Source organism: Ascaphus truei, chromosome 2, assembly GCF_040206685.1.
Source record: "Ascaphus truei isolate aAscTru1 chromosome 2, aAscTru1.hap1, whole genome shotgun sequence".
In the NCBI taxonomy this organism is placed as follows: Eukaryota; Metazoa; Chordata; class Amphibia; order Anura; family Ascaphidae; genus Ascaphus; species Ascaphus truei.
This window is the reverse complement of record NC_134484.1, coordinates 290,630,525-290,644,625: the sequence shown is the minus strand read 5'-3', so window position 1 is coordinate 290,644,625 and position 14,101 is coordinate 290,630,525. Positions and strand designations below refer to the sequence as shown.

At 43.1% G+C, this 14,101-nt stretch overlaps 1 protein-coding gene across 7 annotated transcripts in view; it reads right to left on the bottom strand.

The window, feature by feature from the left end:
- The window catches only part of UBP1 (upstream binding protein 1), a 161,062-nt gene extending 148,375 nt beyond the window's left edge, over positions 1-12,687 (bottom strand). For 3 of the 7 annotated variants that reach the window (XR_012799184.1, XR_012799185.1, XR_012799186.1), the window contains exons 1-3: positions 10,560-12,687; positions 8,548-8,699; positions 4,855-4,931 (exon numbers count right to left, since the gene is read on the bottom strand). Coding sequence is in view for 3 of the 7 variants with exons in the window: in XM_075586340.1 (XP_075442455.1) it covers positions 4,855-4,931; positions 8,548-8,699; positions 10,560-10,672 (342 nt within the window). In the remaining 4 variants the exon portion in view is untranslated. The remainder of the gene's footprint in view (positions 1-4,854; positions 4,932-8,547; positions 8,700-10,559) is intronic. The other 4 variants (XR_012799187.1, XM_075586340.1, XM_075586339.1 and 1 more) reach the window with 4 other exon arrangements.
- Between the last annotated feature and the right edge of the window lie 1,414 nt (positions 12,688-14,101).

Sequence of the window (14,101 nt, the reverse complement as noted above, 5' to 3'; positions counted from 1 at the left end):
ACTGTTTGAATTCTATGGTTTTACATATCAGGACATAATTACAATCATCTGTTCCTTAGAAGGTCTAAAAATTAGGTAACTACAACCTCAGATGAACAACAACACAACATATTACACCGTGTCATGATTTATTTAACAAAAATAAAGCCAAAATGGAGAAGCCATGTGTGAAGAACTAAGTACACCTTATGATTCAATAGCTTGTAGAACCACCTTTAGCAGCAATAACTTGAAGTAATCGTTTTCTGTATGACTATTATCAGTCTCTCACATCGTTGTGGAGGCATTTTGGCGCACTGTTCTTTACAACGTTGCTTCAGTTCATTGAGGTTTGTGGGCATTTGTTTATGCACAGCTCTCTTAAGGTCCATGTGGCGGGTAAGGGGTTAACCAGGCTTATAATAAAGGTCAAGCTTACTTGGTTACTGCTGACCCGTGTTTTGGGGTCCTAGAGTGCCAGCTCTTGGGCCCGGACATTGTGTATGCATTACTGTGATTGTGTGCAAAATAGGAGACAACTGCCATTTTTGTGTTTTACCCTTTTCCAAAGGTGCTGGGACCAGGAGATGTTCAGGAGGTAAGTTTCCGGGCGGCTTTGACGGAGAAACTGGTTGCAGAATGTTGCTGTGTATCGATCGGGGTGCCGGAGTTACAGGATTCCCCAAAGGTGTACCCAGGAATCAGGTAAGATTCTTGGATACACTAGAGCACATTGCTCCGGTCAAACTCCCATCCTGAAAACATTCCTGCGACTCACCACTGGGACGCCCTGCTTCAGCACAAAGCAGGAAAAGGTAAAACTGGGGCACAGGGTTTCCTGGTATAGAAGAAGTTTGTTTTATTAACATGGGGACACAAGGGGTTAATGAAACCCCACACTCTACACAGAGTCCTTAGTATAGCAGAGGTACCCACATACATGCCCAGGTATACTAAACCTAGTTTAGGGGTTCAGGGAATAACGCCAGCTAGGTGATAAAAGCTGAGTTTATTGGTGGATAAAGAAATATGTTTAAAGATCCAGTTGCTGTATGTAAGAGATGAAGGCGAGTGTAAGGGGAACCGTTTAGATTACACTATTTCATGCATCAAAAACTGTAACACGTTGTAGCAGCAGAAAGTGTATATTTTACCACACAAGACAGGTCATAATATATTATATTACATTGGCATAGTTTAATGTTGTGCACGGCTCTGATCCCCCCTTTTTGGTGGCATTTGCCATTGATAAGATCAGCTTGGGCATCAAAGGTGGCAACATGGAACAATTACTTGAGGAAGGAGTGTAGATGGATCCCAGCTGGGCTTAATGACTACATTAGTTTTGCTATGTTTCTCTGAATTTTCTCCCTCATCTCTGTGCCTTTATGCTTATGTTCTTTTTTTATATCAATTATATGACTTTTATCACTCATATGACTCTTTGTCATCTTTTTTGATCTCAGGTTATGTACCAGTTCTGTCTGTCTTCTTGTTTTATGATTGACTCATGCTTTGTTTTCCTGTATTTTAACTCTATCATTTTGTAACTTATATTCTTTTGATCTTCTTTCTGTGTTTGAGACATTACTATGTAACATCATTGCCATTTGTACAAAGAACATTTATGTATGTCTCTTTAAGTTGCAGAGCACTCACAGCCTCTCTCGTGTCCTAGTATCAGATGATGTATATCTATACAGCCTTATCCTGATTGGACGACGCATGAGTGGCGGTTTTGTCGCGAAAATCTGAGCGCTTTAAAAAGTGCTCACCGGCTCTACACAACTATGCTCCCGGAAGAAGCCTTACGGCGAAACGGCCGTCGGAGCATTCATACCACCCGCATTCTCGTGGCCAGCTGTCGTTCCGTGCCGCCTGCTGCCCCAGCTGCATTCTGATTGCCGGCGCTGCTCTGTCCTGCCTCCATCACTGCTGTCTGCTTTACCCTGGGATCGGGGTGCCGGGAGTCTGTATTGCTTCACGTCTACATCTATTTTGGACCTCCCCCTTCCCCTACATGCAACTATAAGCAAGTATCAGGACATTATCACGCATTACGGAACTTCATGGCTACTACATTACATGTTTGCCTTTGCTTACATTTGTTATATCTAGCTTTGGCATCCTGGGAGTTATTTTTCATATTATTCTCCCTTTGCATATTCTGCTGCTTTTTTGTAATACATTTTATCACATTGGTTAATATGTTTACTCATTTCCTGGACTTTATATGTGTCTACCCTGGCTTATTTTTTCTCCTAGGTAGCAGCTGTCTCCATTAGGATGTATAGCATTTAGGTAGTTGGTTTACAGTATTATTTAATCCTGTTTTGTCCACTGCTTATATCTGGGTTATGTGTTCATTGTGGTTATCTCGTCTGTTCGAGTTAATTTTTTTGATGATCGGCCAATCTTCATTGCACTTCTAGGGGAAATTCCTTTCCCCTGGATTTGTATTATTACATTCCCAGACTTTCCATGCATTATACTTTGGGTTAAATTATGCGTATATTTTTTCTGATCAGCAGTTCCTTTTTTTGGTATGTGGTTAGGTACGTCTTATATTTTTAAACTATTATGTGTTGCGAATAAAATCAATTTTCTTATTTCCATATCATTTTTGAGTGCTTTCATTAGACCCCCTTTTTTCTTTTTGTGTTTATATAGTTTAATGTGCGTATATATGTTGATGGCCTGTGGGAGAACTGTGGGATTTAGAAGTCATGGCTAATAGATGAAAGAGACATTTGTCCCAGAGGTGCGATCTGTTGTGTTAGCAGCAAAGGCTAAATAAGCCCCCAATATTCGCAGCTTCAAAGAGTCAGTTCAAACGCAAGGAACTAGAGGTGTGAATAGTTTGTTAGCCCTTCCGTGCTAATTGAAGCCCGGTATCCTCAGATCAAAGAAGCCATGTGGCCAAGGCCAGACTTGGTGGCATTTGAGCCAGGGGGGGGGAAGATGACATTTTTGTGGCACATACCCAGTTGCGATACTGATATGTTCCAGTTGATGCAGGACTGGAAGAACCTGACGATAGGTGGAGAAATTGGTTCCCACGCCAGAGATCGGCTGTACATTATGGAAATAGGACCTGTGAAGTTTTTAAAAGTTCATGCAGTTAGTGGGAAAGTCAGTTCCATCAGTTCTATCATGTAAAGATTCATCAGTTCCATCTTGTGTGATTCACCCGAGATTCAGTCCCATTTGAGGAGTTCCAGCTCTGAGTAAATCATCTATATTTCTCAGAGGATAAGTGACCAGAATCCAACAGCAAGAGGCTACGGGAATGAAAAGTGGCCAGGATTATTTTGCTGTGTGTTTGCAACTAAAAAAAGATTCGTTTTGTTATTCCAGTTTCCAAAGTAAGTGTGTCTTTTTCCTGTAATTTTTGTAACATAGTTGGGTACGTTCTTTATGTGAATAAATGCAATTTATTTTATCTCTCTGCTTTTCTCAATCAATGATCCCAGTAATTAAAGTGTTAATAAGCTTGGTCTACCGTGACAGTCTATCCACAGCATTTCAATCGGGTTGAGGTCTGGACTTTGACTGGGCCATTGCAACACCTTGATTCTTTTCTTTTTCAGCCATTCTGTTGTAGATTTGCTGGTGTGCTTGGGATTTTCGGTCAAGCTTTAGCTGTCGGACAGATGGCCTCACATTTGACTCTAGAATACTTTGGTATACAGAGGAGTTCATAGTCAACTCAATGACTGCAAGGTTCCCAGGTCCTGTGGCTGCCAAACAGGCCCAAATAATCACCCCTCCACCACTGTGCTTGACAGTTGGTATGAGGCGTTTGTGCTGATATGCTGTGTTTGGTTTTCGCCAAACGTGGCGCTGTGCATTATGGCCAAACATCTCCACTTTGGTCTCGTCTGTCCAAAGGACATTGTTCCAGAAGTCTTGTGGTTTGTTCAGATGCAACTTTGCAAACCTAAGCCGTGCTGCCATACTCTTTTTAGAGAGAAGAGACTTTCTCCTGGCAACCCTTCCAAACAAACCATACTTGTTCAGTCTTTTTCTAATTGTACTGTCATGAACTTTAACATTTAACATGCTAACTGAGGCCTATAGAGTCTGAGATATAACTCTTGGGTTTTTTGCAATTTCTCTGAGCATTGCATGGTCTGACCTTGGGGTGAATTTGCTGGGACGTCCACTCCTGGGAATATTGGCAACTGTCTTGAATGTTTTCCACTTTTGAATAATCTTTCTCACTGTAGAATGATGGACTTTAAATTGTTTGGAAATGGCCTTATAACCCTTCCCAGATTTATGGGCAGGAACAATTGCTTCTCTAAGATCATTGCTGATGTCTTTCCTCCTTGGCATTGTGTTAACACACACCTGAATGCTCCAGACCAGCAAACTGCTAAAACTTGGCTTTTATAGAGGTGGTCACCCTTGCTGATGATCAATGAAATCAAGGGTGTTTGATTAGCAGCACCTGTCTGCTACTTAGCATCTTAATTCCTATGGAAGCAGTAAGGGTGTACTTAGTTTTTCACACATAGCTTCTACATTTTGGCTTTATTTTTGTTAAATAAATCATGACAGTGTAATATGTCATGTGTTGTTGTTCATCTGAGGTTGTATTTACCTAATTTTTAGACCTGCTAAAGAACAAATGAATGGTATGTCCTGATATGTAAAACTATAGAATTCAAAGTGGGTGTACTTTCTTTTTCTCACAACTGTATATGACACATGTTTGTGAACACCTCCATATCTATTGTGCATGACACACCTTGTAAGATTAGAAAGTTGTGTGTGTCTGACTAACTTTATGGGAGGTCAACGAACCACGGCAGACATGCTCAAGTATGTCAAGCAAATGGCAATACTGTTTAATGATAAAATGCTTCTTACCTTTACCAATTTTCCAGTAATCTCTGGTATATCACCAATTTTTCTGTTATCAAGCATTCTTACTTCGTAAGACTGACCTGAAAGAAGAAGTACAATTTCTTTTAGCAGTTTGACAAGGCAAAGTAAACCGTACTATTGCTTTACTTTCGTATAACAAAGCATTATGCAGACACCTCATTTTACTTACTTAGGTATAGTGTTAAAAGGAAAATGGAGTTCTGCAATTTACTACAGTAAAACGCATTGATTCAATGTGTCCTACGACAATATCCACAATCCTACGATATACTGTAAATACAAATATAGGGAAAGTATCTGTTGTCTAAATTTAGCATAGGTTGAAAGTGATGGAGGCGTCTTTTTCAACCTCATCTACTATGTAACCAAGAGTAAATTACATTTGCAAATAACCATCTCAAAATGCAGCTCCCGTTCATTACCACTTAAGTCTATGCACGAGAGGCCCTCAATTCAATCATCTTTCTCCAGCTTTCGTCAAAGCATATTTTCTTGAGATTTATTGATATATTTAGTTGAACATCATAGTTCATTCGCTGCAACTAATCCTTTTTTTTTTGTTGCTCTTATCAATGTAAAGCTATGCGGTCCATCTCATATACAAATTAATTTAATCATTCAAATAGTGATATTTAAAAATATCCTTGCATCTACAGGTTTATCCATTCTGTTATCGGAAATGTTATAGTAACTAGCAAACATTTTAAGGATTTGTTAGCCTTCCCATAGTTTGATATATGTCCTTTAAGTCAAAGTTATCTTTTGTTACAATGAACCGCCCATACACAAAGCACATCAGAAAACCCACCGACCAACCCACCACGCTCTGTTAAATGATAGTTAGTGGTTTCTTTACGGTTACTGAACATGTTGATCAAAAACAGTTTCTGACTTTTCCCATACTGTCTACAACTTGTTACCAGGCAACAAAAACAAACGTGTTCTGTGAGACAACTCACTAGCCTCCTTCATTATTTTATTCCTTTTACACACAAACTTTCCAAGATCCCCCCTCCAGCTATACTGAATCATTGTAGTAACTTTGCTTGCCATAGTAGAAATATAAAGATAGTTTACGCAACTACAATTTCAGATTCTCTGCTAGTCAATGCTCAAAATACATGAAGCGTTTCCAAAACACCGTAAATTATTATGAAATGTTTGTGATGTACCTATGAAGGTCACTCACAAACATCCTTATGTTACAACAGCACTGCCAGAATCAAGGAAGATGTTAATAACTATGTAAAATTATTGTAAGCAATACACCAAAAAGAAAAAAGAACTCAGTAGATAATAGCACTCAATATCACTAATGTTATATGGCAATCTTAAAAATATCTTTTATTTAATTGATTTTAAAATAAATGTTGCATGAAAAGAGGGTAAGTATTAAAATACATCATGACACTATGTGTCTAGTAGCTGGCACAGTGCCTGAAATGGCAAGTTGCTATCATAGATTAGACCCTTTATTTAAGGTCTCAAAATGGCAGTGTCAAATTATTATAATAGTGTAGATCATTACTTGAATTCCCCCCTTGGCCGGGGAGAGGAATAAGATGGTGTAGGGCTGTGAATGTTAAGTCCCATCCGATATTGAGGTGAGGTTCTTGCTCTATATAGGAGTAGTCAGACGATCGTTTCTCAATGTTCTGCTTTCATTGTAACAGCATTGTTAAAACACTGAGCCGTTACTTAAAGATACAGCAACAATGTATGCCTCTATTCAATGAATATGATCAGGCATGGCAATGTAGGGCTGTCCCTAGTGGTGACTTTGAAACTCATGTCAACATAACTCACCAGTGTGATGTCATGCCTCATTAGCATGAATAACGTATCAGCCAATCACAGTTGTCCTTGTAACAGGTTCAACAACCAATCGGTGCAAGGCATTGGGTATATATGAAGCAACAGGGTCGCGTCCTCCATTAGCCCAAAGTCTTGAGAAAGCAGAACATCGCGAAACGATCGTCGACGGGGCTATTTTAACTTTGGCAGTGTCAGTAATATTTCATCCTGATAGATACTTACTTTCATTATGGCTGCGATTTTGAGGTGAATGGCTCGTAACGCCATCGATATAGCTTGATAGCTTACATTGCGCTCTCCTTGTAATACCCAACGGAGGCTATTCAGAGGAATATTCACAAGTTAGCAGCATTGCTACAACAGCAGCTCGCATGCAGGTAGTACCTCCGTCAGCCAAACAATATAATGCGATCTGAATCCCCACTATAGAGGTTCAGAACTGATATATTTCATAGCTGCAGCAATCTGTTAATTTCTCATATATAGTGAAGCCTGACTACTCCTATATAGAGCAAGAACCTCACCTCAATATCGGATGAGACTTACCATTTCACAGCCCTACACCATCTAATTCCTCTCCCTGGCCAAGGGGGGAATTCAAGTAATGATCTACACTATTATAGTAATTTGACACTGCCACTTTGAGACCTTAAATAAAGGGTCTAATCTATGATAGCGACTTGCTATTTCAGGCACTGTGCCAGCTACTAGACATGATGTATGTCATGATGTATTTTAATACTTACCCTCTTTCATGCACCATTTATTTTAAAATCAATTAAATAAAAGATATTTTTAAGATTGCCATATAACATTAGTGATATTGAGTGCTATTATCTAATGAGCAGAGCAGAGGTTCACCTACTCTCGCTTCCCCTCTGTATATCATATGTAAAATTATTGCCTTGTTTGTAAGAAGCAAAATGCATGCGTGAAATCAACAGCATGCAATCAGGAAGCACAATGTGCTACTGTACAAAATGGTTTTGCCGATTTTCTTCACGCTAAAAAAGGAAACAAATATATTTTGTTTATTGCAGACATGTTTTTAAATTGGTTACAGTTTATATCATTTTACCAGTGACCCAAAGCAGTGAAATTGTATTGATAAATGGTGATTACATGCCTTTAAGAGTGATAAATGAACACATTTCAATGGTGTAACTCTGCAACAGGATATAGCTATTTTTCATATTTCTTATTTCAGAACTTCAGTCATTCAAGTTGAGAGAAGTAAAGAACAGTGGAAATGACAAAGCTTACTTGCAAAATGGTGGGAAAATGAACATTTTAAATATTCTGCTTACATAGCCAAATCAGGCAATATTTTGCATAGGTATGAATACTGCACCAGACAAGATATTTAGAGAACAATCCACAACAATGTTGGGAGATCAATCTTGACAATGTTCAATCAATCTTGGGGTATAGAACCATGTACAATAAAAGGATCCAAATGGAGAACTAGGAACCAATATTAGTGCAATTTTTTTAAATATATATTTATTGATGAAGTAGCTGGCTATTCTTTAATAAACCTAAAATAATATTTTAATACAAAGGTCACTCCATTTGGCTGGAAAATAGATCATGCTTCTCCAATGTAAATTTTAGGATTTCTAATTAAATTTGAAATATATCATCTATATTATAGCATGTAATTTTCTACTGCACTAATTTATCTGTTAAGAATTAGGAGCTCACACGGAAACTATGAAATCCATGACGACTTTTTTTTAAAAATAATACGTTTGTTAAATCCCATATCATAGAGCACGACCTACATTGCAAGCTTTTACATCTTATTTTTTTAGAAAACGTATTTACACACAAAATTGGCAAGACAATGAGAGTGCTAACCTTGGTTCAAGTAAGTGAGTGTTTCATCGTTCAGTTTAACTGCAGGAGATGTTGCGGTGCATAGTACATACTGAAACGGAGGATGCTTAGTCTCATTCTCTGCTGGAAGGCTGGAATCTTCTTGCTTAAAAATAGGCAATGCAAGTACATCACTGAAATAAAGGGTGAAGAAAACTCATTTACAAAAATGTGAATTTCTACTATTGTTGTAGGACCATCACAGTATTGAATGGTGAGAACACAAAATCTTGCATTATGTACCTACATAAGCTACGCCCCAAGAATAAAATGCTCACATACTATAGGTGTCTTGTATGATCACAAAAAAACAACACAATGATCTAGAAACACTTAGTCTAAGAATACCAAAATGTTTGTTATGTGCAATAAAATCCATTACCACCCACAAAGAATATAACTGTGTTTTTGCGCAATAGGCAAACCTGTGGAAAATAGTAAAAAAGAAAAAAAGTTTTATGTTTAAGGCAAAGAAAAACCACCAGTGAAATATCATCGAATGATATCTCATAAGGGGAAAAATAAATTCCTTTCTGACTCCAAATATTGGCGTTCAGATTACTCCCTGGATCAACATCCTTCCTGTCTATTTATTTGGTATATCCCAGTATAACTTTCCTTTTTAAAAAGAGGTCTAACCTATTTTTGAACATATCTATTGTATCTGCCATCAGTCTCCATGGGTAATGAATTCCACATGTTAACTGCCCATACGGTAAAGAACCCTTTCCTTTGTTGCTGGTGAAATCTCCATTCCACCAACCTTAAGGAATGACCCTGTGTCGTTTGTACTGCCCTTGAGATGAATACAGGCATACCCCGCTTTAAGGACACTCACTTTAAGTACACTCACGAGTAAGGACATATCGCCCAATAGGAAAACAGCAGCTCGCGCATGCGCCTGTCAGCACGTCCTGAACAGCAATACCAGCTCTCTACCTGTACCGAAGCTGTGCGCAAGTGGGGAGACTATAAAGCCTGTTACAAATGCGTTATTTACATCAGTTATGCACGTATATGAGGCTTGCAGTACAGTACATGCATCAATAAGTGGGAAAAGGTAGTGCTTCCCTTTAAGTACATTTTCGCTTTACATACATGCTCCGGTCCCATTGCATACGTTAATGCGGGGTATGCCTGTAGTTCTTTTGAAAGCTCCTTGTACTGTCCCCGAATATATTTGTATATAGTTATCATATCCCCTCTTAGACGCCTCTTTTCTAATGTAAATAAATCTAATTTAGCTAGTGTCTCCTCACAAGTTAGTTTATCCATCCCCTTTATTCATTTGTTGGCTCTTCTCTGCACTTTCTCTAGTTCCATAATGTATTTTCTAAGATTGGGTGCCCAAAACAGTACTCCATATTCAACGTGTCATCTTATGTGTCAGCATTATAAAAGGGGCATATGTATACTTCCCTACATTGCCCGTTTAATGCAAGATAATATCTTGTTTGCCTTTGTAGCTACTGCATGACTTTGGGCACTATTGCCAAGTCTGCTGTCCAAGAACCAAAACTTTAAAATTAGTTGTCAACGGTGTTCCTAGCAAAAGATTGTATATGAATATATATATTTTATATATATATATTTTCCATATCTTTTAGAATGCACGTCATCTTTTCAAGGTTATTTTAACGTTAGCAAAATGTAAAGTTCTCATGAGCAAAGGTATTTTTTATTATAATTTTTTTCGGTAAGTGTATAAATATTGTTTTTATATTGCAGCATGTTTAGTTTTTAGAAGGGGCAGCAGATGATGTACTGTTGCTTTAAATATAATGCTGAAAACAAGTACATTTTACAGGCGAGAAGTTTCAGAAACACAAAATCACAGCTCTAAATATATATGCAGTGCTTTTTCAGTATCTTCTATCAAATGTTGTATTTGTAAATGTTGCATTTAGTCGTCTCTTCCCTTTAGCATACAAAAATGTTAATTAAACTGAGAATTAAGAATTGACCAGTGACCGCCCCTCAGAACTAGGTCTGACCTCATGCTATAGGCTCCAGCTCCCAGCTCTTGTCCGATCCCAGACAGGCTGGCGTCAAAATCGTGCACCAGCCCAGACTCTATCACCTCGTCCATCTTCAGCACCCAGGCCATGATTTCCTCCTGACAGAGGGCAGCCAGCCCGAAACACAATGCACCGCAAAATAAAACAAAAATAAAAAAGCACAACAGCAAACACTGTCGGAGAGAGATTGGAGGTGGTCTTGTTTTTACAAAAGTACTTTGCCTCCTTCAGCTCAGTGATTCACCCATCAACAGCAGGTGGAGGAGGATCAGGGAGGAGGCTCGAGAAGAACAACTCAGGATCAAATCAACCCGGGAAGGGAGTGAGACAAGGAAATGTTTAGACCACAGGAGGAAAAAAAATATTGTTTGAGACCACAGTAGGAAGATGACCGTGATCCCAGGCCAATTAACTAAAGCCAGGGCAAAATAAAGACATGTGGTCCTTACAAAAATATTAAGTAATTTTAGGTCCAATTAAAAAAAAAGTGTGAGAGAAAGTAAGTACAGTAGTTGGGTTGAGAAACAGCAATTTCAAGTTGGGAGGAAATGAGCAAATGTAGATGTTTTTCTAAAACAAGGGGGAAATTGAATTAACTGCGGTAGGAATGTCAGAAATTTCAGGTAGGCAAATCAAATAAACTGAAACTAGAGAACAGGAGAGGTTAGGATGATTAAAAAAAAAAAACCATATATTTAAAAGGGGGAAATTATATTTAAAACATGCCAACGGTGGATATTACTTCGGTATGGAAAAGATGGATGTTAAACAAACAAAAACAATTACATTAAAAGGGCAGATTATGATTATTTTTAATTGGGCAAAGGAGCAAGTGGTGGATAGTGGGAGTGCTCTTAAAAAGAAATCTGCAGATATGAGAACTCAGAAATAAGAAAGGTGTTACTTGTTAGGGAAGATATCAATTACACAAAGCAGTATTTGAGATCAGCATCTGAATGGGTGGTAATCAGGTGAAAAATGGATGAGGGAAGAAAAAAAAATTAGCTATCAGACAGGTGATAAAAAGTTTGCAGGAGAAAGCTATATTCATAGAGAAACTTGTATTGGGTGGGGGTATGAATAAAACGAGACTGTGAATTGGTAATATACAGTAATATGAGCAGGGACAAAAAGAGGATGATGATAAACTTGACAAATTAGGACAGTAGGGAACAATTTACTTTTTTTTTTTTTAAAGAAATGTAATATTAAAAGATCTGCAGGAGCAAATGTTGATTTGGTGCAGGAGACGATGGGGAAGTTATTTTTTTTTTAAGCAGCAGTAAATGAGTGACCCTAAAGTAGAGGTATGAGGATGTTAAATCAGACAGGATGACAGGGAGAAGAAAGAAAACAAATGCTGTCAAACTGTGTAAAGTGAAATGCAGGAGGGTGAGAGGGGGTAATAATGAATGGTGGCGGGCACAATGATAATTAATGGCAGTATTAGCTAGCGGTGGTTAGCAGGGTGAGGGGTCCTGTGTGCGCGCGGCTCTTGGGGAGGTCACAGCTGGCACATGCCGGCGGCCCGGGCTCCGCTCCCCCGGGGCAGCAGGACGAGCAGCGGCTGCGGAGATGGCAGCGGCAGCACCGGGCAGCGCAGCAGCATCATCACCCTGCCCGGCGGGGCACCGGCCGCTTCCTCTGTCCCCTCCCGAGGGATCCTGACCACCTTTCACCCTCCTCCTCTCTAGACGGGCCGCGCCGCCGCAACCTCCGGAGCCCCGGCCGCCGCCGCCACCATCACCCTCACCCGTCGCCGCTTCCGGCTTCTCCTCCGCCTGCTGTGGGCACGCCCCCCTTCGCCCAGTGCTTCCGGTGTGAGGTCGCCGCGTAGAGAGAGGGGGGACGCAGCGCCGAAAGGGCGTGAAGAGCCGGCCGCCATGTTTGAGTTTGGCAGTGGCTGTAATGTAGCCGAAGAGTAAGGGCAGGTAGGGTGTAAGGCTAAGGCCCCGCTCCCTCAGTCAACGTGCCCGCACTGCAGACAGGCGGGACGCTGACAGACACAGACCGCGGGAGCGGGAGCCGGAGTGGGAGGGAGCGGGAGCCGGAGTGGGAGGGAGCGGGAGCCGGAGTGGGAGGGAGCCGGAGTGGGAGGGAGCGGGAGCCGGAGTGGGAGGGAGCGGGAGCAGGAGTGGGAGGGAGCCGGAGTGGGAGGGAGCGGGAGCCGGAGTGGGAGGGAGCGGGAGCCGCAGTGGGAGGGAGCGGGAGCCGCAGTGGGAGGGAGCGGGAGCCGCAGTGGGAGGGAGCCGGAGTGGGAGGGAGCCGGGGCCGGAGTGGGAGGGAGCCGGGGCCGGAGTGGGAGGGAGCCGGGGCCGGAGTGGGAGGGAGCCGGGGCCGGAGTGGGAGGGAGGGAGTGAGTGGGAGGGAGCCGGGGCTGGAGTGGGAGGGAGCCGGGGCTGGAGTGGGAGGGAGTGGGAGGGAGCCGGGGCTGGAGTGGGAGGGAGTGGGAGGGAGCCGGGGCTGGAGGGAGTGGGAGGGAGCCGGGGCTGGAGGGAGTGGGAGGGAGCCGGGGCTGGAGTGGGAGGGAGCCGGGGCTGGAGTGGGAGGGAGCCGGGGCTGGAGTGGGAGGGAGCCGGGGCTGGAGTGGGAGGGAGTGGGAGGGAGCCGGGGCTGGAGTGGGAGGGAGTGGGAGGGAGCCGGGGCTGGAGTGGGAGGGAGCCGGGGCTGGAGTGGGAGGGAGCCGGGGCTGGAGTGGGAGGGAGCCGGGGCTGGAGTGGGAGGGAGCCGGAGTGGGAGGGAGCCGGGGTGGGAGGGAGCCGGGGCTGGAGTGGGAGAGAGTGGGAGGGAGCCGGGGCTGGAGTGGGAGAGAGTGGGAGGGAGCCGGGGCTGGAGTGGGAGAGAGTGGGAGGGAGCCGGGGCTGGAGTGGGAGGGAGCCGGGGCTGGAGTGGGAGGGAGCCGGGGCTGGAGTGGGAGGGAGCCGGGGCTGGAGTGGGAGAGAGTGGGAGGGAGCCGGGGCTGGAGTGGGAGGGAGCCGGGGCTGGAGTGGGAGGGAGCCGGGGCTGGAGTGGGAGGGAGCCGGGGCTGGAGTGGGAGGGAGCCGGGGCTGGAGTGGGAGGGAGCCGGGGCTGGAGTGGGAGGGAGGGGCGTGGTTTAAGCGGAGGGGGACGTGGTTTAAGCGGAGGGGGAAGTGGTTTAAGCGGAGGGGGACGTGGTTTAAGCGGAGGGACCCGCCACCCCCCCCTCCCCCCCCACGGGCTCCCGGGCTGCAGGAGGGAGCTGCTGCGGGCTGCCCTACTCACACGCTGACACTCAGGCACACATCAACACACACACACACACACACACACACACAGGCAGGCACTCAGGCACACACATACACACACACAGGCAGGCACTCAGGCACACACACACACTCAGGCACACTTCCACACACACACAGGCAGACACATACACACACACACAGGCAGGCACACACACAGGCAGGCACATACACACACACACAGGCAGGCACTCAGGCACACACATACACACACACAGGCACTCAGGCACACACACACATACACACACACATGCA